The sequence below is a fragment of the Polypterus senegalus genome, chromosome 2 (assembly GCF_016835505.1).
Source record: "Polypterus senegalus isolate Bchr_013 chromosome 2, ASM1683550v1, whole genome shotgun sequence".
Lineage (NCBI taxonomy): Eukaryota > Metazoa > Chordata > Cladistia > Polypteriformes > Polypteridae > Polypterus > Polypterus senegalus.
This window is the reverse complement of record NC_053155.1, coordinates 55,968,458-55,996,017: the sequence shown is the minus strand read 5'-3', so window position 1 is coordinate 55,996,017 and position 27,560 is coordinate 55,968,458. Positions and strand designations below refer to the sequence as shown.

The 27,560-nt window shown below is 39.9% G+C and overlaps 1 protein-coding gene across 6 annotated transcripts; it reads left to right on the top strand.

The window, feature by feature from the left end:
• Window positions 1-1,088: 1,088 nt before the first annotated feature.
• tent5c (terminal nucleotidyltransferase 5C) lies at window positions 1,089-26,681 on the top strand. Of its 6 annotated transcripts, XM_039743734.1 has the most exons (3): window positions 1,089-1,321; window positions 3,767-4,020; window positions 24,787-26,681. In XM_039743734.1, the coding sequence occupies exon 3, from the start codon at window positions 24,836-24,838 to the stop codon at window positions 25,991-25,993; it is 1,158 nt and encodes a 385-aa protein (XP_039599668.1). In that variant the 5' UTR covers window positions 1,089-1,321; window positions 3,767-4,020; window positions 24,787-24,835; the 3' UTR covers window positions 25,994-26,681. The 6 variants fall into 6 exon arrangements, with proteins under 6 accessions (XP_039599668.1, XP_039599666.1, XP_039599669.1 ...); XM_039743732.1 differs by lacking the exon at window positions 3,767-4,020; XM_039743735.1 differs by lacking the exons at window positions 1,089-1,321; window positions 3,767-4,020 and adding an exon at window positions 18,958-19,058.
• Window positions 26,682-27,560: the final 879 nt, after the last annotated feature.

The following is a 27,560-nucleotide window of genomic DNA, read 5'->3' as shown; positions in this document are numbered from 1 at the left end:
GCCTTTTATTAGGAATGAAATTCCCAAGTGTTAATGTAATTACTACAGCATTACAGGTTCAAAGTGATATAGAATGAGAAAACAGTATGACATGAAAGCCTGAACCGTTATTAATCATCATTCATTTTATGGAGCGCAGGTTAACACTGCCGCACTACTACTTAGGGAGTTTGTGTGTATGTGGGAAGTCTGCTGTGCTGCTCCAGGGACCACATCTTTCCCACTTTCCCCATGTACTTCAGTTTCAACCCACATACTAACAATACACATATTATGCTACCTGATGAACCTAAACAGGTCTGAGATGAATATGTATTTATAATTGTATGATTGTGTCCTTGGCTCCAGCAGACCCCCGTGACCCTGTAGTTAGGATATAGCGGGTTGGATAATGGATGGATGGATGATTTTGTCCTGTCATGTACTGGTGGCCCATCCAGGTTTGGCTGCTCGGGTAGAATTTGGCCTCAGTACAACTTTAATTGAAAAAGTAGCTTAGTAAATGGACAGGTGTATCAGCTTTGATTTTATTTAGTTAGTTTAATGGAGAACACAGATCCAGAGCAATACCCCATACAATTATATAGATTAAAATTTCTTTAATGTGTAATAATTTTAAAAAGGGCCATTCCTAAACATTGATTAACAGCTGGGGTGATGAGATTTGAACCTGGTGACTTGGATCTCCCTTCACCAGCCAACATGCTTTCCTGCATTCCGCTTAAGAACGGACTTAATTTGCTATCAGAATGAGGAATGAGCTCTGGCACGGCGCACAGACTTTGAGTCAGTACTGGTTAGAGCATCGTGTCTGTGTAACTGTAGTATACACATTAATAAATATCATTACGCTGTATAAGACATTATGTAAAAATGTAAAAGAAATAAGCAATAAACGTGAAAAATAAATTGCAGTTGACACACACTGCAGCACCTGGAGATGCACAGAGAGACAGCAGAGACTGAAATGTTGAGCTGGCACCCCGCAGCTCTGGAAACGCTTCACCATATATAGGCTTTAGCTGAAGCAGCGTGAAGGTCCTTTACATAGCACTCTGGTCATCTGTCATTCCTGAGTGAGAGGAAACGACAGAGGGAGCGAGAGGGAGACCGACTGAGAGATTTTCAGAGTGAGTCACAAACTAGACTGCCAAGCCTGGATCTGCTCAGCCCAGGATTTCATGTCAAGCGTCTCCCAGTAAGGGGAGGATACACTCAGTCCTGAGGACGGAAGGGTATGACCAGCCACACAGAGTGCACCAGCCAGAAGTTTAGTCTGCAGGAATGATATGACACGGCCCTGCAGCTTTGGAAGTAAAGGGTAAGTGAATTTCTGCATACTCACTGTTTAAGAATGCGAAGCCCTTGTCTCGAAAGCAGCACGGTACCTGAGCATAATGAGCTGCCACTTTTAATGTTGCCAAGATTCATCTCTCAGTGTTCGAAACTGCCTATTTTAGTGTTCTGTTGATCTTCGCTTCAACAGAAAACATATTTGTGTGCTTACTGCTGCAGGCTGGGTGCTTTGCAACTTTGCTTTTTCTTTGTTGATTAACTGTTCAGTTTGGCTGATTAACTTACTTTGTAGCTATAAACGTCTGCGGCTCAGGACTGTTATGGAAGCTGTAGAGCTGCGGGAAGAACAACACAAACTTACAGGCACTTGATTTTCTCTTATCATTTAGTACATTTCATATATGGACATTGTTTTTTCTCGCTTTGTATACATTAAGAGGCCATTTGGCAGGTGTCACTTGGGCCCACTACAGAGTTTGCATGTGCTGTCATTTTTATTTTAGGTCATCTGCATTTGTCACTCTGCCCATTGTTATATGTTTAGGTCACGTGTTCTCATGAAAATCCACGTGTGTGCTCTTCAGGGGATTCAGGGCATGCTCTTGGTTATGCCTACTGCAGCTGGGACCCGACTCTGGCTTCTGTTAATATAATAAGAAGAATTAAAAAGTTTTTATAATGTGTATGAGGAATCATTCATCCATCCATTATTTAACCCACTTATATAGTCAGGGTGTAGGGAGCTGGTGCCCACCATGGCAGAATTAAGCGCAAGACAGGGACCAACTTTGGACAGGACAACAGGCTACACAAGACTTGTTGGTGTCTTTTTTGGAGGCTACAAGTGCTGTAAGTCTTAGATTGAGACCTTAGAAGAAACATAGAACTACTTCTTGAACCTGAATTTGCATATTCTCCTGGGCACATCTGGTTTCCTCCAAGTTCAGAAACATGTTCATGTGTATGTGTGTCCATTTTATATTCATTGCTGATATGATGCACTGCCATCCCTTCCATGCTGGGTTGCTGTCTCATACCCCATGTAGCTGTGAAAAACTCTAACTTCATGAACTCCTTAAAAATAAGTTCAGAATATTAATGAATGAATGCAAATGCTGTGCTCACACTTTATTAAAAACATCTGAGTCTCACCATGAAACTGTATTTTACTCATTTAGTCAAAAGGTAAACCATAGCACACAGTGTGCTTCAGCAGGAAAATAAGAAAGCACAAAAAGTGTGCTGGAAAAAACCAGCAAGTTATAGAAATACAGTATACTTTTGGGGTCTGTGTGTGTATAAGCTGGTTGATAGATAGATAGATAGATAGATAGATAGATAGATAGATAGATAGATAGATAGATAGATAGATAGATAGATAGATAGATAGATAGATAGATAGATAGATAGATAGATCTAGAGGGTGTCCTAGATATGGGCAGGGCCCAGTAAGTCCCTATAAAAGACAGTGAAGCTTTGCATGTCATGACAGTTAATGCAGTCAAAAGAATACTCCCAGAGGGCACTCCATTATACAGTATTGCTTGCAAAGGCTTTTTATGGTCTCCCCTAGGAGCTGGAGAGTAACATGGCTGAAAGTACACAATATTCTCCCAGGACAATTGAGGATCATAGGAACTTTGCAGTTTATATGTGTTGCATACAGTATATACTGTACAATTATATTTAGTATATACAATACTAGCAGAGTACTGAGTGCCACCTGGGCTGGATGCACCAACTGGCACTGCTGAGGTGGGAACTTTTTAACTGGAACATGGTCTTCCATTGTAGAAACAGGAAGTCTGTGCAAAAGTTGGCAATGGTGTGGATTTGCATACTGGACAAACATGATAACAATGAAAGTTAAAAAAAAATTACTTAGTCTGCAATAGGAATTTCTGAATGGAGACCCATTAATTATTTTGTAAGGTTTTCTTGAACGCAGTAGGTGTAAGGATAAAAGAAGCCATTCTTCAAGGCAAATGAGCATGCTGAGCAGGAAAAATCATAAAGAAAAAACTAATAATATAATGAAGAGTTTATGTGACAGTTATCAAAATAAGTTTCTAATAAACTACAAGCACTACATATGTTGGTATTGGCAGTATTGCACATTTGCAGCAATATGCACACAGATTAGATAAGAATAAACTAACATAGCTGCATTAACCTAAACTATATTAAGTAGGCTTGAAGTAGATTAAGAGACAGATATGAAAGGAACTATATAAGAGATAGATCATGATAAGAGACCTATTGCCATCTAATTGCATCTAATAATGGCTTACACATGGCAGTCAGGTTTATCAGAATGTGGTCAGATCTGCCCAGTTGTGTCATAGGCTTACATTTTACGGCACTTAATATTTAAATAAAGCAGCTGTTTGAATTGTGCTCCTGTTTCTGATTTTTTATGCATTTTTTTCTGTGTTAATTCTGTTAATCTGTTGTTTCATTTTTTTTCCAGTCTGATTCTGACATCCATTTGTGGCATTTCTCCTTCATTCTGAAAGTTAAACTTTTTTGAACTGTTTCGTTCTGCATTTTACTTTAATGCTCACCATTATTTTGGAGATCCTGTCATTAGGAGAAATACGCTCATTGTTAGAGGCATGTCCTAAACTAAAAAGCTCTCCAGGGAATCACTTCCTTATCCAAGCTGTGGATCTGTGGACTCCATTTTGAATCGCTCTTTAAACTCTTTTTGCTAAGCAATCTCTGGTAATGACTTTTTTGCTCTTTTTCTAACCACAATTATTTTCTTGTTTTGGCTTTGATGCTTATTCTTTAAGATCTCCAGGTATCTATCCTTTTTTTGGCTTTTGCCTTTTCTCCTGACACACTATCAAACCCAATTCGACTTGCAGACATCACACCAAATTGTTGAATCAATGAATAGATCATGGCACATACTGATAGAAGTTTGTTGTTGGTCCTTCCAAAATTCCACTGGGTGAAGTCACCATCCTTTCAATGTTGGAATGATTCAGCATTATAGTGATGGTAGCAGAGTGAACCATTTTTATTGCTGAGTCCTTGTTCACATAGGGAGGAATTAATTAATAAATGACACTAATTAATAGATTAGATTAGATTGTGCCAAGCTCCCCAGGACAGAGAAAGATTACACCATTTCTAGTAGAAGTGCTCCATACAGTATTTAAAGCAGAATCAGCAAATGTAGAGCAAAGAAAAACAGAAGCCAATTACAGTGGTAAAATTAATGTTGTGAAGTTTGAGACTAAACTTAACAGTTCACTTTGCTGATTATTGTTTCAAAGCAGTAATAGCCATCACCGTAGTGGGAGTGGTTGGCTCTCTTTGTGTCGTGTATACTTTGTGACAAAACAGCTTCAGAATTCATCTGCAGTGATGTATGTATGTATGTATGAATACACAACCATACAAAATACATCACACTATTATGCAACAATAATACAAAATAGTGGCAGTATATTTTCATGTCTCTTGGCCCACTGTTACGGCTCTAGTCTTTACAGGCGCATTGTCTATAAAGTGATCATGTTCTAGTGTCTGCCTTCTAACACTCGTCCTACTCTCTGGAACACAGCACATGCCCCTGCTCTCAAATGGCAAGAGGGCCTGAATGTGGCCATCTCCCAGTCTTTCAGCATACTTCCATTGGCCCAGTGTTACCAGTTAATGATCATATAAGTTCTTACCCACCAGTGCTCTTCTGTTGTTCTCACAGAGGTTTCTCTCCCTTCAAAACTGCCCTGTTCTGCACTTTATAATAACTTTTTACTGCTGGCACCCATCAACTAATGTTGAGCCTCTTAACTTCACAGACATGCAGTTAAAGTTAATAAGATAGCTGTTCTTTGAAGTAAGGAGGCCAGTTTATTTCTGGGAGCTTATCCTCTGGTGATCGAAATATTAGAAAAAATATTGCCACGGTTAGTACAGCATCCATGCTTTTACCCGGTGGTGCTGAGTTCTCTTATAGCAAGTGTAGGGGCCAACACATAAAGCTAGAATGATTCAAATTGTCAATATTTACAAAAGGAGGGGAGGAAAGGAAGCCAATCCATCAATCATCCTTTATTTTATATGGTATGTTTTTCAGACAGATCCATGTGTTAGTATTTTAGAATACACACTAGAACACAATACAAAGTAAAAGTAGTTTTCAAGATAAATAAAGCTCACGGTAAATCAAAGAGAAATGTTCAAATACTGAGGGGAAAGCGACACATTGAATCAAATGAACACAGACATCAACTGTGTGTTACAGTGAGAGTTCATGAAAAGCACAGCACATGAGCAGGTCAGTTATAAAAGACTTCAATTCAAGAAAAGCAGATTTTAGAGATGAGAGAAAATATAAAAGCTGTGGTTTGAGCCTCATAGATGAACCACAAATTAAAAGTATTTATCAAGAGAGGCACATTTAGAGGCTGTCAAAAGATCTCATGCTTTACGTGTGAGCCGCAGTTCAGGTAGTGCGATTTACACCTCTATATGATAGCTGAAAACCGTGACTGGTTCAAAGTGAAAATGCCTTACATGGGAGCATACTGAGGAGATCTGAAATAATCTAGTGGAGGTAATGGTGGTGTGCCACAATACTGGACTGAAGTCAAAGAACCATTTTAGCATTGGTTCAGTCATATTTAACCTTTATGTGAAATATATATGTTGTGAGGGAGCCTAGTGATGCCATGCATGATCCCTGCTATGTATTATAATGGACAGGTATCCATGGGGCACCAGTCACATTTAAAAGAACCTGGGGTTCACAAGGACAAGTGGGGCAGCTGGGGTGAGAAAACTAGGAGGATGGCCCCTGGAGTTCCAAGGGCACTCCTCACCCCAAGGCAAAAACCAAGGGCACCATTAGTGACCCCAGAAGTGGTTCCAGGCCCAGGCATAAACGTTCCTTCCGGTCATACGATCGTTGAGTTTCAACTCAAAAGTGCAGCTAGTGGAGGCTGCCGAGAGCTAGCTTGTTTTTTGTGCCTGGCGTCCCAACATGCAATGTGTCAGCACAAAAGTGATTAAACACTGAGTTCAGTCACTCCATCCTCCCATCTGTTCATCTATCCATCATTCAACCTACTTAATCAAACTGTAGTGCAAGAGGAAGTCAGGTTTCATTCTGGCAACACTTTGGGCAATGCAGAAAGCAAATCTTGATGGAGTGCCACTCCATTTCAAGATACTCACACACCCACATCCACACCAGATCAATTTTAAACTAGCAGTTCATCTAACAGTCATCATACAGCTATGACAGTAATTTCATAAAGGCCTCATTTTGGCCAGAACTCCCCTTCAGGAACGCCACTAACTTGAGCTCTGGACATCACAATGCATTCTATTATCAGATATGTTTACAGAATACGTTTGGTTGTTTTCTTTAAAGTTTTTTAAAATGATACTAAATACTCTGTCTTGGCATACTGTATGTCCACAGAGTACCATATATATCAAAAATTAGGAAGTCCTTATGTCAGCAGTGTAATTCACTTAGGAGGCATCCCATTGCAGGCAGTGACTAATGCTGCGGCCTCACGGATCCAGCATTTGGGGTTTGAATCCTGCGTCAAGTCATTGTGGTAGCAGGACTATTTTCATGTGTGAACAGAGTACAGTGAAATTCTCATTTAAATATCCATCCCACATGCAACACTTTGCAGTTCTCCTACACCATGAAAATTGAGAATATGTTAAAAGACAATAAATGAGAACATATTAAAAAATATAATTTCATTGTATTTAATAGAAAATTCAAATCAGTTTACCTAATATACTCCTTACTCCTCATAGTGAAAAAAAGCCCTTAGAACTAAACACTGAAAAGAACACATTGCAACATTTTCCAGATATTTTATAACAGCCAATAACATTTCATTGAGGTTTGGGCATTTCCTGCATCTCTGTGGAGTTCTCCTGATGTCTCTGTGGGTTTCATTTCCAAACATATGCAGTTTTGGTTAAATGTTGATTCTGACCTGGCTTTGTGTGTCTGTGTGGGCCATGAAATGGACAGCAGGGTCTTGCCTTTTGTCCAGTGTTTCTAGGATGCTATCTAAGTATTCACAACTGTGTCTTAACAAAAGAAACTCTTTTTTTAACCAAAGTTGCACTCAACAAACTCAAGTCAGTACATTCAGAATTCAAAGCTTCAGGGAGCCCACTAGGTTATGAAGATTTTTCTGAAGTAAACTTTACATGTAGCTGTACTGAGTATTACTTTGTTATTTTGATGAATGTAACCTTTTTCAGTTAATCTAATCATTTCCCTTTAACCCAACTTTTGTATACAATAAAACAAAAAAATAGTGCCACCTTGATTTTAGCATTACACTGTCTCGATTAATTTCTAATTGCATGAAATACAAATTTATAGGGTTCATCTTATTCTAAAGGAAAATGCTTATTCACTTAGTAGTAATTAGAGCACATTGGTAACCACAAGGGACAAGAACTTAAGAGAGCCTGAGGTACATCTACAGAACAAGACTACTGTTGCAGGAGGCAGCAGAGATATGATCATTCTCAAAATAATGCATCAAATTGATCATTAGACAGTATCCAGGCACTCAAACGGGGCTTTTACAATTTTGGGGCTGGGGCTTCATGCACATCATCAGCAAATTGTCAAGAATGGGGTTCTACCTACTGTTGGGGAGGAAGATATCTGAACAATCAATTAGATTGTCTGCCTGAGTGTAGCATCATTTCAGGAACAGTTCTCATGAGCAAAAGCATTACATGACTGCTGTAGCTATTTTTCAGCGTGATGATAACTCAGTTTCCCCATCATATCACTTTACTTTCATGCAGTCCTGTTATGATACCTCTGGCTGGGTATTCAGAAGGTTCTCATTTCACTTGAAAAGCTACTTTTAAGTAATCTTTACAAAAGCAATGCATGCACTGTTTATTTAAGAACAATAAAAGACTTGGTTAGCAAGGAGGCCTGCAAAATTACTGGCACAGTTTAAAGTTACTTTCGTATGCTTAGCAGGTACCTTCATCCAAATGAAGACAAATACAAGCCCTGCAATCAAAGGCTGTCAATTGCAGTTATGCTTAAAGGAAGCTTCTTAATAAAATACCAAATGTAGGTAAGTCAGAGAAAAAAATTAAAATTATAAAATGTACAAATTAAGCCACTAGTGGAAAGAAAGAAATTCAAAATGTACTCCATGTAGTAAATGTTGTCAGGACAGTGATAATCACAAATAGTACACAATGGAGGTGTTAGTGTCAGGACACTGAGACAAAGATAGTCCTTGGAGAGGTGCCTCTTCTTTACCTTTTGATAATGGACAGCTTCAGCCATTCCAGTTGTGATAGATAAGTTGCTCCACTACTGAATTGGCAGGCAGATTTCCTGCTGTTCAGAGATGGCATTGTTAAATGATGCCATATATTTAATTCAGTTTATTTTTGTGTATTGCTCTTCACTGAGTGCAGGAAACCATTGCTGTGACAAGTTCTCCAATAAAAGTATGAACTTTAGATAGATAGATAGATAGATAGATAGATAGATAGATAGATAGATAGATAGATAGATAGATAGATAGATAGATAGATAGATAGATAGATAGATACTTTATTAATCCCAAGGGGAATTTCACAATACACAACAAACTGCATTCTCTGTAGGTCCTGACATTTTTCACCAGCACAGCCAATTTGTCGATGTTATTTGGTAGTGAGTTCACATTTCCCAAGATCACAGAAGGCACCAAAGGCTTGAAACGCCACTTTCTCGTTAGTCGCTTAGCCTTTAGATTAGCTCCGGCTCTGCTGCCACGATATCACCTTCGTACCTCGTCAGGTAAATAGGGAACCAAACCAGTGTGGGCCTTTGTTCTAGGTGCTTGAGGTTGACTACCTGAATAGATGAGTCTTGGCGTGTAAAAATCCATATCCAAGTAATAAAAAGTAGTAATAAGTGTCCAGAGAACGAGTCCACATAAAAGAAAGTGGTAGGAGTGATTAGAGAGATAGAGAAAAAGGTAGAAAGATTAAGTCGTACACAGAGATGCTGGAAAGGCTGCCAAAATCCTTTATAGTAAAAACAGAATTAGCACACATAAAGACACATTTGTTTAAGCACACAAAAAACAAAGTAGAAACCGTTTAACATCAATGGAAACCTACAATATATTTTCATTAATTGTTCATTGAACTATGGCCAGTTGACAACAGGGAAGAGGAGAACAAAAACCTCAATCTGCAGCATGTCTGGAGAAAATAAACCTCTGGGTGGTCAACACTCATTTTTAAGACAGAAAGTCAAAAACAAAGTCAGACATAGCGCTGGAAATTTTGGCAACTAGCTAACTGGGCATTCTATAGTAAAGACTGTGCTGGGCCATCCAATCTGATGAAAGAAGCTTTCCATCCACTGATTCCAATCATCTTGGTATCTCAGATGACATTTTCAAAGGTAGAAGAATGCCTTGGTACCAACTGCCACATCAAGATAACAAGAAGAGAAACAGAATAGAGGAGGGCTAGTAAGGGGGATTAGGCTCTAGAGGAACAAAGGGTAAACTCTTCTAAAAAGGTCATCACTGGGATTTTTAGTCTGATATAGTCTACAAGTAATAGTCAATGGAGGGAGGTTATAACTATGGTTAAGTTATGAAAGGAAAAAGGCCAGTTGTGTTTTGAGTGAGCTGAAACAATTTGATGGAGCTGCAATAACATCACTAAGATGTGACCACTAAAAGCTGCACAGATGATATGACAGATTGTAGAGTGAGACAATGGCATAATAGTTAAGATGTCATTCAAAGTATATCCTGATTTCACTAGCTTTAGGACCCTTCATTTTAATTGCATCACAGTATAGAGGAGAATGAATCCTTGAAAAGGATGAGCAGGAGGTGCTGGTGTCCAGTTGTCCATACTGAGATATCAGTGAAGCAGGGAGAAATATAACAGGAGTAAAACAAATAACAAACTGAATGTCATCAGCATAGGAGTGATATGAAAAACCATTTTAGATTATAAAGATACAAATAAAGCTTACTTATTTAGAAAAGTTAACTTAAAGTTGTGTGACATTTTTCATGTGTGCTACTACAAAGCTACACACACCAGTCTGAGACCTATAGTCCAAAAATAAGCCATGGAGCATGAAGATACTGTACATTATATGACCTTCCAAGATTGCAAGGAAACCAAAGGGTCCAAACTGCCTTCATTATGCATACCATCTCACAAAGGTTTTCCTAATCATAGTCATTTCTCTGCGGTGGGCTGCTGCACTGCCCAGGGTTTGTTTCCTGCCTTGCACCCTGTGTTGGCTGGGATTGGCTCCAGCAGACCCCCGTGACCCTGTAGTTAGGATATAGCGGGTTGGATAATGGATGGTTGGATGGATAGTCATTTCTTAAGGACAATCTGAAAGTGCAACAATTCGTAATAAACCACTGTATGGGAAAAAAGCAGCAGAGAACTCAACACTGACCCGGGAATCCAGTGGACCAAATGGGTGGATTGCTGTAAAGAACTTGAGTGTTTTGTGTTACTTGTGATGTTTCCCCATCAATGTTGCTTACATACAACTACACCAAAATGAATCCTGTTTATTGAACGTGTTTATTTTTGGCCTGTAGCTTGAGAGCAGCCACATCTGTGGACTCTTAGAGCTAGAATAATCTGATATTTTTATCATGTTGCAATTATTTGTTTTACACATTTATCAGCATAGGGCTGGTGACCAAGTGATTATCTCAATAAACTAGTAAACCATTCCTTCACTGAGTTTAAACTTACATGACCTCCTGTTAATTAATCTTGTCTTAAACTCGGCAGATAACTGCATTCCTTCTAGTTTTTAATTCAGTGCATTCATATTATTATTATTACTATTATTTTTGTAGCAGTCACTTAGTTCCAGATGAAGTCCAGAAGAAATGTCAGGCACAGTTTCATTAAACATTTCATTATGCAGTATCTGCATGCATTTTATCAGACTTCAAACACATGATTATGCTGAACAGATAAATCCTCCTTTATCTTTGCAGAAAGTTACAACTGGATTCCCTCCAACCATTTGTCAGCCATATGATATGTAAATCATCCCCACCCCACAACTTACTGTACACAAGCAGCCCTGAACTTCCCAGGCCTCGGCCAGCACTGCTGAAGTGACAGCAACCATAAAGCAGAAACAGTCCTGAAATTTTGAGACCTCACCACTGGGCATTAGTTCAAGTTAGAAGTAGAAGGAGAAATTTGGGAACTATTGGTCCTTCTTGCTTAAGTTAGTCTCCTTTTTTGAATCGTATCCATATTGTTTCGAAAAACAAAACTTTTCACAAAATGTGGCACAATGTGCTGCTCTCAAATTCCAAACCCAACTCAAACAGTGATCAGACCAGGATTTGAATGCAGCAGAACCAGCAATTTGTGTTTTAATGTCACATCTGCAGAATGTTGGGACACAATGCGTTCTGCTAACCACTAACCCTGACTAAGTAGGCTATGTAGACAATATACTTTATAGTAAATTTATAAAAATTAAAATCTAAGAAAAAATGTCTATTACTAACTTTATTAAGTTCCAGGGTCAATGACAAGCAAGCATGAGTGTTTATTGAAGTTTTTATGTTAGTGCTATAGAACTCTTTGTGGCCTGTTGGGGTCATCACAGAACCTCAAACTCCAAACACAACCGCAAAGATAGATTCTAAATTCAGATTAATTAATGTTATTTCAATGAAATACTTCTTACAGGTTCCTCACTACAAGGTTCACACAGCCACAATACAATTCCTTTTTCTTGTTCTTTCTCTCCCCCAGACTTCACTGCGAGTTTTGTCTTTTCTCCATCCCTGACTCCAGCTCACCTGGGTGAAGCAGAGTAGCTTCCTTTATATCAGACTCAGGAGTATATTTTGTGTTACTACATTGTACCTAGGAATACTTCCGGGTCAGGCAGAACCTCCTTAAAATTTAGAAATTCTCCTCTCTGGATCTCCCCCTAACAGCTCCCAAGAAACCCAGCAGGGTTGCCCACTGGGACTACAACTTCCATGTAGTGCTGTGGGTGTGTAGGTGGGAGATCCACCAGAAAGATGCTGCCACCTATTGTGCCAGGGGAACACTTGACCCCAGGAAGCAGTCTCACTCCGTCCTTCCACCCGGCCGGGTAAGAATCCATCTGAGCCAGGATGGCAGCTAACCCATGTACTCTATGACATCTTATACAATGTATCACACATCTTAGAAGATGAGCTGAAAACATCATACAGACTGTCAAATTCAAATTCAAAAACAATCAGAATATATCTCTCTATTATAAAACGAAATCTTGGAAGGCTTGGAAGGAGACGATACTTGATCATCTCGGAAGACAATTTGACATCCCGCGAGACAAGGCAGTGAGACAAAAGGACAGCCGCTGTACAGGCTTTTAAATGATAGATGCGCAGCACGACAAGCAGAACACTCAGCTCGGCAGCAGCAGCAGCAAGACAGCAGCTGATCAGACCCCATCTCCTTAGTGTGCGTTCATCCCCCCCACCACTTCGCAATGCGAGCGGCAGAGACGCAAAGTGGCTGGAGAGTAGCGTGCCCCAGGTTGGGGGGAGAGGGTGGGCAAGCGAAGCAAGCAGGGGGCTAAGACCCCTAGTATTATCACAAAAGAGGTAATTAAAGAAACAAGAATTACTAATATTACACAATAACTTCATGAGGGACCCGTGATTAGTGTGTCACAGTTCCCAGCCTAGGCACAGTCTCAGTGGATTTTGTTCTCCCGATGTCTGTGTGGAGTTTGAACATTCTCTTTGAGTTCTTGTAAGGCTGCTTCAGAAACTATTGTTTCCTTACTCGCCCCAAATACATTCAGGTTAGGGGGTTCTGTACTAGCTTGAGTGAATATATGAGGAATGTGTCCTACATTGGGCTGGCACCCTATCCTAGGCTTGGTTTATATTGAATGCTACCAATTTGGACTCTGGCTTCTACTGTATTCAGTAAATGGATGAATGAAAGATTTAAAACAGAATTGTTACTTACATAAATCTTATTGAATCTTTTAACTTCTGGGCATCTCTAAAATTCTGAAATTGCTCAGTCCTCCTAAGACTGAGGTCCAGCCCCAACAGTGCACAAGTACCAGCAGGTTACTGCGCCACATGTGCTTGAGAAGGCAGCAGATGCCAGACCTGGCATTGTTCTTCTTCCTATCACATAATCAGCTTCTGCAATTTGCTTCACGTTGAGAAGCAATGTCACCTTCTTGATCTTTTTGCCTATGAAGTTTGCCGTAGGAATGATGTGAACCCAACAAGTCTACAGAGGCTGGAGATGTCATTCTTCTTATTTCTGTTATACAATCTGCTTCTATAATTTGCCTCACACTCAGCAAATCCAGCCACAGTAATTTATGAGTACCAACAGGTTGCATGCAATGGCAGGCCCAGCTGTCATTGATCTTCTTCCTATCAGCTTCTGCAAGCTGCTTCACTCTAGCAGATGTTGCCATGATTCTTTTCCTAGCAACAATGTCACATTCTTGCATCACTGTTCTTTTCCAGTCAGCCACAGTGTATGGCCACACTACCATTTGACGTAAAGAGAACCCAAAGTCCAATTACATGGCTGAGGTTGCCTGCTACTCCAGTGCATGGCTTGTGTTATGTATGTCACATCATAAGCTTTCAAATAAGACCAAGATCAAGGTTTAAGGCTCAGTGGTTCGCAAGGTTTTGCGTGACAGACAACTCTTAGCACTATAGATAGATAGATATTGTTTTACTTATCCTAAGGGTGAAATCTGGCTTTTTACAGAAGCTTATTAAATAAATAAAGACCATAATAAACACATACACACCAGAATTACAAAAAAGAAAGAAAACATCTGACTTGGCTAAAGGAAAAAAAGCAGGCATATTGACAGCGAGGTATTATAAAGGTGTACTACCATAGGTATAAAAGAGCATCAGTAGCATTCCTTGAAACACTTCTGCTGAATAAGACATTGGCTAAAATACTAGTGTGTCAGACAGGGGATGTGCAGCACAAACTCTGCAAGACATCTAAAAGTGTCCCGTGGTATCTGTCACCAAGATGTTAAAAGCAGATCCTTCAAGTCCAGCAAGTTGTGAAGTGCAGCCTCCATGGATCTGACTTGTTTTTCCAGCACATCCCACAGATGCACAATCTGGTTGAGATCTTGGGAATTTGGAGACTAGGCCAAAACATTAAACCCTTCATCATGTTTTTCACAACATTCGTGAACTATTTTTGCAGTATAGCAGGGGGCATTATCCTGTTGAAAGAGGCCACTGCCATCAGGGAATATCTTTTTTCACAAAGGGGTGTATTTGTTCTGCAACAGTCTTGTGTAGGTGGTATGCGTCAAAGTAACACCACATGAATGCCAGGGTCCAAGGTTTCCCAGCAGAGCATCACGCTGCCTCGCTGGCTTGTCATCTTCCCATAGTGCATTCTGTTGCCATCTCTTTCCCAGGTAAATAATGTGCACACACCTGGCTGTCCATATGATCTATACGAAAATGTGATTTGTCAGATCAGGCAACCTTCGTCCATTGCTCCATGGTCGAGTTCTGATGTTCATATGCACATTATAGTTGCTTTTGGAGGTAAGCATAGGCTCTCGGACCAGTTTGCCACTATGTCATCCTAAACACAGCAATCTGCTAAGCACTGTGTATCCTAACGCCTTTCACTCATCGTCATCATTAGGTTTTTTAGCAGTTTGTGCTACAGTAGCTCTTCTGTGGGATCAGACCAGATGAGCTAGCCTTCACTCACCTCTTCCATCGATGACCCTCGGGGGCCAATGACCCTGTCACCTGTTCTCCGGAGGCTCCTTTTTTATGTATACACTGTGTGTGTGCTTGCCTTTCACAGGAATGGGATCCCATCTAGCGTTGGCTCCTGCCTTACACCTGATACTGATAAGGACAGGCCCCAGTTTCATACATTCTTGAAATGGAGACAGAGTGCTCTGATACACATACTGTGTATTGCCATAGTAAGACAGTCTCTTAGTGGGTAATACAAATGACAATAAATGTGTCAGCCACTCAAATACCCCAAAATGCTTTATTTAAACCCACAAGACACACAAATGAGTGATGAATAATGAGTGTCAAAATTACAGATAAAAAGATGAGAAATGGGTCAGAGTCACCATAATATGCGAGTTTCTGCTTCTGAACATTTATTTGTGTTTCTAGACACAAACCAAAATGCACTGCCATTCACCCCAAAATTTTAAAAAAGTCAAATTCTGTACTTTTGATTCATCCATCTGTTCAAGTAAAATTCTAATGATTTGACCATTCAGCACAAAGAGCAAATTAGACTGCTCCAATAATAATGCAAAGCATTGACAATACTGCATATAGATTATTTTCATAATGTATTCCAAATACACTGAAAGTGCTAACAGGATATGCAGTATATTCTTGCCCTAACTTTAATTATAAGAATACAGAAATATTCTTGAAGATATTTAAAATAGACAGCACTGACGTTAAAAAACCATTAACCAGTAATGCTGTGGGCCCAACTAATTTCATTCTTTATTTTCAATTCAAATTTTATTTTTAGGGTGTTCACAGAATTTGAATTTCACTAGCATGTGATAATTGGTTTGTTTAGTTTACAAGAGCAGTGGCGTTAAAGAGAGAAGCAACCTTTAGCCAGCTTAGACCATTCCCATCATCAACAGCAAGTACAGTAAGGGTTCCAGCATTAGAGTTTTCTCAGAAAAAATATCATCATTGTGAGCACATGTTGTAAAGAGAACCTTTAAAGATGCATTGTCATTGTAATGCAGTCTTGTATTCTAGATAAAGGGCCTTGTGATGATGCATTTTATTGGTATATAATATTTAGAAAAATATTTATTATGAACAATATTTAATTAGAGTTCAATGGTCTAGCTGGCTTTGTTTTGCTGAAGTACAGTAGGATGTAGTCCTCTACATATTGCATGGCATAGCAACTCAGTGTGGAGTAATCACTTGTACAACAACCTGAAAATGTGAGTATGTGAATCTTAACATAACATCCTCAAGACTGACATCATCCAGTTTAGGGTTGGGGGGCCTCTGATGGCAGAACTAAGTGCAAGGCAGAGTCCATCACAGGGCCCACTCACACACATACCCACACACCCACTCACATGGTGTCAGTAAACCTTAACAAGGACATCTTCTGAGATGTGGGAAGAAAGCACCTGCAGACACATAGTGGGGGACGTGCAAACTTCGCAAAGACAGCAAATGAGTTGGGATTTCAAATCCAAGATACAGGATCTGTGAGGAAGCAGCACTACCTACTGTGCCTGTTTGGCATACATTGTAGAATGTGTAAGACATTAAGCAGAGGTAACGATAATCAGCTAAATGTTTTCTTTGGTAGGGCATTTCACTGAGTACAGGCACCAAGAGCTTGCATGGAATTGCCACAATAGTACGACAACAAAAAGTATCTCTCAAAAGATGCAGGACACATTCATGTAGGCATGCTGACTTTTAGATCTCTTGATATTACTGCATTTTAGGAAAGGGATTTAAATCTATGAAAGGCAAAATGTAAAACCTCCAGATAGGAAAAGGTATAATACTGTATTTGCCCACTCACTCAAAGTACCAGATCTGGATCAGAATCCACCATGAACCTAATTATAAGGCTTTAGGGACAGAAATATCTGAGCTGGTGAAAGTGGTACATCTACTGTAAATTTGTTAAGTGAGTTAGTATTGCTGCAGTGGGCCGGCGCCCTGTCTGGGGTTTGTTTCCTGCCTTGCGCCCTGTGTTGGCTGATATTGGCTCCAGCAGACCTCCCTGACCCTGTAATTCGGATATAGCGGGTTGGATAATGGATAGATGGATGGATGGATGTTTAAACAAGAGGGCTACCAGAGGCACCTCTCAGGTTACTGACACTTTGCTAATAGAACAAAGATACGCAAGTCTTAACACATTATATTTATATAGTTTAAAGATTTAAGCCCTCAAACATACAGGTGCCTAAGGATGCTAGGGATAAGCCATTATGGCTGCTACTTGGGTGCAGTGTTCATTACATAAAACTTCTTAATCAGGGTTTGAAAATGACCAGTGGTTTAGATATTTTCACCCTTAAGGAGCCTTAGAGATTAATATGTAAGGGATTTATATGTAAGTCAATTAACTTTATTCTACTAAAGTGTGCTTTACTGACTAGAATGTCATTGTTCCTACACAGATTTGTAACCATAACTAATGTAGTAGCACAAAACAAACCCTATGTGTATATAAACATACATATACAGTACATAGTTAATTATAATAAAAGCATATCAATATACAGCAAATTTCCATTTCCTTAGTAAAAGAGGAAAGGAAAAAATAAACTCCAGTTAACAGCATTGCTGCAGAAGACTATCCATTGGGGGTTAATTAATTAATTCTGTGCATTTACCTGTATATAGCGCTTTTCTCACTACTCAAAGCGCTCAGCAATTCAGGTTAAGGGCCTTGCTCAAGGGCCCAACAGAGCAGAGTCCCTTTTGGCATTTACGGGATTCAAATCGGCAACCTTCCAATTGCCAGTGCAGATCCCTAGCCTCAGAGCCACCACTCCACCTAATAATACTCAAAATGACATCTTGGATGACCCTGACCAAGTGGCCAAACACCATGCACAAGTGACTCTTATGTCAAAATGCACAGGGACTTGGGGGGGGATACTGTGACGTATGCCCCCATGGCTCTCAGAAAAAGGGACCAATATGGCATATTATGCTGACTTCCAGATACTTTTTGATTCTTACAGCTTTCACACCTCATGTTAGTAAGCCCCTCTTTTTTCAATGTTCTGTTGTTTTTAACACTTTCAGTTCTGGATTATTTCAAATGTTAATTCACTATTCAAAAAAAGCCAAATTAAATCCTCTGTGATTCAATGCTGCATAACAAGAAAATGTGAAAAATTCTGAGGGGATCAGTACTTTTATAGACACTGTATACATGGTGTACTAGAATGTATATTCTTCTTTTTTGGTTTTTTAATAGCATCTCAAGCTTCTTTTATGTTTCATTTGTTTTTGTCTTTTGATGAAACATGATATTTTCAAAAGTTTTCTTTTTCACATATGGCTTGGAATCAAACACAGATATGAATGCCGATGACGGAACAAATAAATTAAACACAGGAAATGATGGATTATAGGGAGAGGAGATTTTTTTGAGTAAAGTGATATCAGTGGTGGGGTCCCACGGGCTCAGTACTGGGGCTCCAATTCATTAGAGTGATTGAGAATAACATGCAATCAACAAACGGTTTTACATTTACAGTGTGCACTAAACTGTTTCCTTATCCTAAACAACGGGGCACTAAGCAAAACAATAATCTCAAAAGTCACTGCACAAGTTAGGAAGGAAAGGGACCTAACAAAAGTACACACCAACATATTGGGCTGCTTTTGAAGAAGTGCACTTAATAGAATCCATTTTTGTCCTTTTATGTTCATTGATTACATGATTTTCTATTTTACCTCCTACTTTTGCACCAACTCCCATCCCCTAAGTTACATATTTGGCTTTATTCAAAGCAACTTAAAATTTCTGAGATGCAATTGATTTCGTTTCTTTTGTTCCTCCAGTTGGAATACAGGCAGGTGAGGTGACTTGCTCATGGTCACACAGCGTTAGTAGCAGGATTTGTACCCACTACTGCTGGGTTTAAAGTCCAAGGCCTTAGCCACTATGCCACAGCAGATATGGCCCCAAAGCTTTAGGTGAGTGACAGTACTAATATGTATAGTAGAATCTAGTAACTATAGTAAAGACTTCTAATTAAAATGCAATATTATTTAATATTTAGAATTGATGAATAATTGAATATACCAAAAGCTGTTATTTTTGCATGTATTTTATCCAGGAGACAGTCAGCTCTGTTGTAAGTACTCTTAAGCCATACTTCCCAGCCTAGCCATGGAGGTATTGGCCACCTGTATTAAAGCTTCATCCTTTGGATGGGTGCTGCAGTCCCCAAAATTCAAGTCTAGAGGAGGGATAGCCTATGCAGCATGTGTCTCAAACCTGTTACTGCATTAATCTCTATACTGTATATATAAAATCCAACGTCTGTCTGTCTGTCCGCTTTCACAAGAGAACTACTTAATGGATTTAGATTGCGTTTTTTCTATAATTTGCTTGAACATTCCGGTTGATTTTGCGACTTCCCTCATCGCACTAAGTATCATTGTTCACTTGAGGCACCAATTTATTCGCGCAAATCCGAGAGAGACACAGTAGGCCAAGGAGAAGGGGACAGGACCCTCCTCACTCATGCACCAGCCTCGGGGCGTGTATTATACCTCCACTTAGCTAGTGAATGAGAGAACTACTTAACGGATTTAAATCGGGATTTTTTTCTATAATTTGCTTGAACATTCCAGTTGAATTTGAAACTTCTCTCTAAGAATCATAGTTCACTTGCAGGAGTGATATACTGTCGCTAATCTGAGACAGAGGCTGCGGGTTGAGGGGAGGGGAAAGCGTGACGTCAGGACTGGAGAGCGAGGCAGGGCCCTCCTCACTCACGTACCAGCCTCCATTCGAGTCAGGGTACCTTGCCTCCGCTTAGCTAGCAATATCTGTTGTTTATTGATTTTTAAAGTTTGTCCTGTTTCACTACTACGCAGGCCTCCCAGCACATAACTACTGTATAATTCACAGGACCACATTATGTGTGTATGTGTGTAAACCACCCTTAAGGAGCCATGGCTTGACCACCGAAAGAATGGTCAAAGTGAGGGTATGAAACTTTTAATTAATATTTTCTTGAACTTTACACCTGTGAATAAGTGAAAAAAAATGAAATGCTAAATGATTTAACTTCTAGTTTTTGAAAAAGCTAAAATCAATCAAATTGCCTATAAACCTTGCTGAGTTGTGTGTACTGTTGTTCAGCATGAGCTAATGACATTGTTGCATCACTCAGTGCATCTATTTTCCTTCAAAAACTTGTACAATATACAGTATGATACATTTCAATTTTACTATATATCTGCTTTGTTAGATTAGATTTGATTAGATTAGATAAACATTATTAATTCCAAGGGGAAATTCACATGCATACAGCAGTAGAAACATAAACAGGACAAATAAGAGCCAATGAATCAATCAATCAATATGTAAATAAAAAAAATTAATAAATATTGTTCAGACATTTGAAAATAAACTTAACAAGTGTCCCAGGAGGAAGCATTGAAATGTCTGATAGCAGAAAAGACCCCCAGAGGCGCTCCTTAGCACACAATGAGCCTGTGGCTAAAAGTGCTCTGAGACAGTGATTCTGGAGGGAGTGCAGTTGGTATTTTTCATGGTGGCATCCAAATCTGCCAACATCCTCTTTTATACTACAGCTTCCTGTGTGTCCATTGTTTGCCCTGTGATAGAGATTTCTTGATTAGTTTATTCAGGCATTGTGCTTCTTTTGTGCTGAGGTTGCTTCCCCAGGAGACCACAGCGTGGAAGACCACACTGGCTACTAGAGACTGATAGAACATTTCCAGTAGACTGCTGCACGCATCAAAAGACATGAGTTTCCTTAGCAAGTACAGTCTTCCCTTCTTATACAGCACCACTGTGTTTTCAGATTAGTCCAATTTACTTTTTATATAAGGAGCCCTAAGTGCTTGCATCTCTGTACCACTTCCAGGTCCTATATAATGCATCTTTATATATCCTTCACTTATTCTATGACTCTGTTTTGGCCAACACTGTGGTTTGCTGGACTGGTAACATCACTTCAAGAGATGCCCATGAAATCAACAAGCTAATTAAAAGGGCAGGCTCAGTTAAGGAATGCACTCTTGATCTGCTTTAGGTAGTAGTAGAGGCAGACTGGGCTCCAGGGGTTCCTTTACCAGGGCCCCCCAAAAAAGCCCATTAGTATAACTTGTTGGATAACATGCCCCAACAAAGTAATTAATTAATTAATTACATTTATATTATATAGCACTTTTCTAGCTACTCAAAGCACTTTACATAGATAGTAAGGGAACCACTATAACCACCACCAATGTGCAGCATCCTCCTCGATGATGTGAAGGGCAGCTATTCCTGCCCCAGTGCACTCACCACACATTAGCTATTATACAGTATGGTGTAGGGTTAAGGGAGATAGCCAATTAGAGACAAAGGATGATTAGGAGGCAATAATGGACAAAGCCAAAGGATATTTTTTTCTGTTTGGTTTCCCATCCAAGAATTGGCCAGAGACAAATATGCTTAACTTCTGCTGGATCACCTGTTCTGAAGTGTAGGTGGTATGATGGATGGCCCCTTGACCATCACACCCCTTACCAATTTGGGCTGGAGCCTGGGGTATGCGAAGAAGAGAATAAAGACAAAACTTATGGTCATTAACAATGCCTGCACATCCCCTTTCCAACACACTAGTATTGAGGACATGTAGCCAACAAATTATTCAACAGAATTGTGTCAAGAAACACTACGGGGCCTCCTTTGTACCAATGACAATCAATACGGCTTTCTAATCATTAGCCAAGTCAGAACATACATATTACATCTTGTCTGAAGAAGGGGGCTGAGTTGCCTTGAAAGGCTGCATATTGTAATCTTTTTAGTGAGCTAATAAAGGGTGTCATTTTACTTGACTTCTCACTACAGTACATTCATAATGGCTAACACAGTACAACACCCTAGTACTTCCTTTATTTTGGTAATTCATGAGTGTGATTGTGGGGAGTGTTATTATTAGATAAAATATTGCTTGAGGGTGGCACGGTGGTGCAGTGGTAGTGCTGCTGCCTCGCAGTTAGGAGACCCGGGTTCGTGACCCGGGTCCTCCCTGCATGGAGTTTGCATTTTCTCCCCGTGTCTGTGTGGGTTTCCTCCGGGTGTTTCGGTTTCCTCCCACAGTCCAAAGACATGGTGAATTGGTGATTTTAAATTGTGCTTGGTGTGTGTGTCTTGTGGTGGGTTGGTGCCCTGTCTGGGATTGGTTCCTGTGTTGGCTGGGATTGCCTCCAGCAGACCCCTGTGTTTGGATTCAATGGGTTGGAAAATGGAGGGATGGATATTTCTTGAGCTTCTGTGGAAAGACAAATTTCCCCTTGAGACAGATAAAGTATTATCTATCAAATTATTATTAATTATTTATATATTATATTATCTGTCAATACTTTTGATTAATATCATCTCAGAACTCAGTAAATAAACTTTAAAAGTTTTTTCTTTATATATTTTTTTTGTTTTAACAGTCTATCCAGGTTCAATTGCAGAATTAAGTAGTGGTCAAAATGAAAAATAAGTACTGTATGTGACCTTTGGGTTTCAAGTTCAGTTCATCTGCTACTATTCTGCTACACTCTCTAAACTCGATTGAACCCTCCTAATCCCCCGGAACGGATGGAACGTACGGCAGATAGACTCCGAGTAACGATGCTGAACCGCTGTATAGTAGGGCTGCATAGTAGCTATGCTGTGCTCTGTCTTTCTGACGGCGCTGTAAATTTGAATTGTGAGTGAGCGTCCCGTTGCCGTGCAACAGATGTTCGATGCTGTGCCTGGTCAATGCGCATTAATACGCTGCAGCACGGATGTTTCCCTACCTCACGAGAAAGTTCTGGTTTTATTAAGAGTGCGCTAATGAAAGGCTCTTGCCGATTTCATTGAATTCAAATTAGGAGACAAGGGGTGGAGTGGTAAACAGATCAAAGGCAATCAATCGTTGCTGAGGGTTGAGTATGTTAAATAAGAGATCCTAGTGCGGGGTGGTGGAAGGTTATCGCAGAGGGAGTCATTAGGCATTTAAGGTGGAGTTCGGCGGAGCTTGCATCACAGTAACGAGCAGAGTTAAGAGCGGCTGTGTTCACTTCTGGATATCTTTTTTTTTTTTAAAAAACGTATTCTCCGATAATGTTACAGTTTTGAATGCCTTATTCTGGAAGACGCTCTTTAAAATTCTACAAGGTACATTACGTTTCTCTCTGTCGTGGAGAAGTCCTGAGTGTTTGGAGCAGTGAGTGATAGCTGCGGTTCGTGAAACTTTCTAGAATCTCAGTGTGCGTTGCCGCTTCGGACGAGCCGACTCGATGGTTGTATTTGCTTCTGTGGGAGCATCGGGTAAATATTTTGCCTATCTTGTATTTGGACGCGATGCTTGCCACCACGTGCGCCGACTTTTGTGAAAGTGCCCGATTAACATGTAGCCGTGAAGAAGGTACAGACGCGCAGTAAGTTACTTGGCTACTTCGTGTGCATGCAAGTAAAAGTTAATTTCTGATAACCTTTAAATGTGTCATTGTGAGTCGGTATGTTGAGATTTGCCCCGTATTGACCGTACGGACTCCTCGCTTATGGTTGGCTCCGTAGTTTATGTCGAACAAGTTTTGAATAGTGTTTATTGTAAGCTGCTCGCAGTGCACTGGAGTCCGTCATCCATATGTTTTCGATAAATAACAGTAGGCTCAGTGCAAAAAGTGTGTTCTGTTTTATTGATGTACATTACGTATTTGTCGTTTATTTGGAAAGGAAATTTGAAGTTCACATGGAATATTAACTTAAGTCGGGTAACCGAATATTGCTGCGCCACACTGCTGCTCAAGAGTTTGTTTTTAATAGGGCGCCTTTCATTTGATTAGGGGGGACATAACTCTGTAGTCTGCAACAAACCCAATCAAGCAAAGCATTGACATTACGGACAGCGATAGGAGTTTCTGAACTTTGTCGAAACGAGTTATCAAAGGTGAATAAAGTCTGGTCTCCGCTACTTGTATTTACAGTATGCTGAGTGACATACTTTTATTGCATTACTGTGTAATTTATGGCGTGCATGCGAGGTCGGTGTAGATTTAGTCGGGCCAGCGGCAGCCATTTGTTGTCGACTTTATGACCTCGTTGACTGCGAGGTGCGGTGGTGGTGTCAGTCCCGATAGTCCGTGTCTCGTTTCCGGGCCGGGATACCTTAATGACGGTTTAATGTTCTCATCTACCTCTTCTGTTTTTTCCTTATTGAGCTCAAACTTTTTTTAACCAGAGACTTTACATTGAGTTGATCTCGTGAGTTTTGTTGGTGTATGTTTGAACCCGGGACGTGGTTTTATTGATTTGTGTCTCCGCACAATTAGTGGTTGCCCTGCATTTATCCCAGGCTCTGCCCCTAAAACGACCCTGGATTGGAAAAATCTGGTTCATGAAGGGTTGAATTGTCCTGAGATTTCTTACCGGTTCCTAACGGGCAACAAAGGGGGAATTCCTCCATTCATGTGGCACAAGAGGGGGCTTTAAATCCAGCTGAAACTGAATGGATACCAGGGTGTCGCATGTCCCTGGAGTGCATGAAGTAAATCGATAGTCTAGTGCATTCTGATGAAAAAGCATTAAACCTATTGTTGCAGTGGTCAGAACATCATGACCTGTATGTCTGTGGACAAGATGTGACCAGTTTTTCACTTTTGTTCTCTTTTGTTGTGTTTTTGTTGTTTTCTCTAGCTCACTTAAATCCTGAAAAGCTACAAAACCCTTGCACTTCCAGAAAAAAATGGCAGAAGTTACAAGTGTAGCATGCAAATCCTGCAGTGTGCTGACCTGGGATCAAGTGAGCCGTTTGAATGAGGTCCTTACAGAGGCTGTTCCTGTTCACGGTCGAGGTAACTTCCCAACGTTAGAGGTGAGACTGAGAGATATCATCCAAATTGTCCGAAACAGACTTGGGGAGCAAGGTGTTCAAGTTAAGGATATCCGTTTAAATGGCTCCACTGCAAGCCATGTTTTGGTGCCGGACAATGGCTGGAGTTACAAGGACTTGGATCTAATATTTCGAGTGGATCTTCAGAGTGAGGCAATATTCCAGCTGATCAAGGATGTTGTTTTGGAGACACTCTTGGATTTTTTGCCAGAAGGGGTTAATAAGGAAAAGATTACCCCCATGACTCTGAAAGAGGCCTATGTTCAGAAACTGGTAAAAGTTTACACTGAGCAGGACCGATGGAGTTTGATTTCTCTTTCAAACAACAATGGTAGAAATGTAGAACTGAAGTTTGTTGACTCAATCAGACGTCAGTTTGAGTTCAGTGTAGATTCTTTTCAAATTGTTCTTGACTCCTTGCTGTTTTACTATGACTGCTCACAGAATCCCATGTCTGAGCACTTCCATCCAACTGTTGTCGGAGAAAGCGTGTATGGTGACTTTGATGTTGCTTTGCACCACTTGAAAAATAAGCTCATAACTACAAAGAATCCAGAAGAAATTCGGGGAGGTGGGCTTCTTAAGTATTGCAATCTGCTGGTTAGAGATTTCAAACCTGCAGATGAGGATGAAATCAAAGCTTTGGAGAGGTACATGTGCTCAAGGTTTTTCATAGACTTCCCTGATATTGTGGAGCAGCAGCACAAACTGGAGTCTTACCTCCACAGTCATTTTGTTGGTGAGGAAAAAAGTAAATATGATTATCTGATGATCCTTCGCAGGGTGGTCAATGAGAGCACAGTGTGCCTCATGGGACACGAGAGGCGGCAAACTCTTCATTTGATTTCCCTTATTGCGGTCCGTGTCCTGGCAGAGCAAAATGCAATACCCGATGCATCGAGTGTTACATGCTATTACCAGCCAGCTCCCTACGTGAGAGACTTAAACTTCAGCAACTACTATGTAGCCTCCTGCAATCATTCGTACCCAACTTGGTTGCCCTGTAACTAAAAGATTATGTGACAGAGGTTCAAGAACTTTTTTTTCCTTTTATTTTTTTGCTCTCACTTGAACTGAAAGTGGACAGAAGCACTTGAATGTTTTGGGGGTAATGTAGGTAATTTTTTATAAGCTTTTGTCAAGGGAGCATGTGGTTGGGTGGCAGGGTAGTTGTATACTATATAGTTCTTGGACCCAAACGCTGTCGGCACTTTTTATGTCTTTCCATATTCTATGAATATAGTCTCCTGCTCCACTTAAACACTTTTTTTTTTTTTTTTGTTGGGAAGATTTAAAAAGTAGGTATAGAATTAAACAAATTAAAAAGGGTGGGGGGGGGTGTTGATTGGAAGTATTCTAGACATGTTTACATTAAAATTTTTGTTAAATATTGAAAGTAATTAAACCAAAAAGGCAAAAATTGTGTGGGGGGGGGTGTATGTTGCACACAGACTATTGCACAATGTGGTTTGTATTTGTATATTTGGTTGGAATTTCATATTCTATATGAAGGTCATTGTGCCCGTATTGGGACAAAAAATTTCCGGCCTTGCTTTACAACCTTATTGGGTTAGTGTTGGGGGTTTGCTTATTTTGCACTTCATGTCTGAGCTCCTGCTTTAGGAATGTTTGTAAATGTTAGAGCAAAGGGGTATTTTTTCCCCTCCTTTGTTTAAAGTATGTTAAAAAAAAAAAAAAAGATGGAAAAATATAAACTTATGCTGCATATCTGAGATTTCCCCATCTTCATGAGACAATGTTTAGTGGCCTATTGAGACCTCTTGGTGTTCTGAATCTTCCCCATCATGCATTTATTTTTATAATCAAGTGAAAGTGTAGCTTGCCATGTTTATCCATAGATTGTCTTTTAGTTTGTAAAGAACTTGGTTGATGTGGTTTACCTAGGACATATCTATCAAAAATTGGGGAACTAGCCGATTACTTTTTTGGCTGTAGGCTTTTTACGGTTTGCCGTTCTTGGCAAAGTGTGTGTTAGAGTTGAATATCTGCTTCAAATTATGCCTAAAAAAAAATAATAAAAGCTGACAACCCTTTTGTCTGTTTGTGCTACCGATGGCACTTCTTGCCTTACAAGGGTCTTTTGGTCTTTGCTGAGCTGTGAACGCTTTGTGGCAACCCCATCCTGAAAAAGGAGATAGGCCATCTACTTTGACAGCAAGCTATAATTATCGCTTGAGGTTAAATGGGGAAGAGTTGTGCTGTCACCTCATGTTGGAGAAGGGCATGCAGCTCCTCAAAGGGAATGGGTTGTATTTTTTTAATTCTCTGCTTCATGGACTAGAACTGTGTATTGGGTGAAAACTGAATGTTTTAATATTCAGAGGCGAGTTGCCAAAAAAAAAAAAAACCCTTCCCCAGGCCTTGTAGTGATTAGGACATGATCCATTGAAAGATGCATATTTATATATCACTATAGAGGTCTTGCAATTCAAAATTTTTATTTATTTTTTTTATAAAAACTAAATACTGGATTCTTATGAATGAATCAAGCAGGATGCTATATTTCGTGTTGTACTGCCATTGTAAGAAGTCCAAACCTTCCAATAAGAACTGTCTC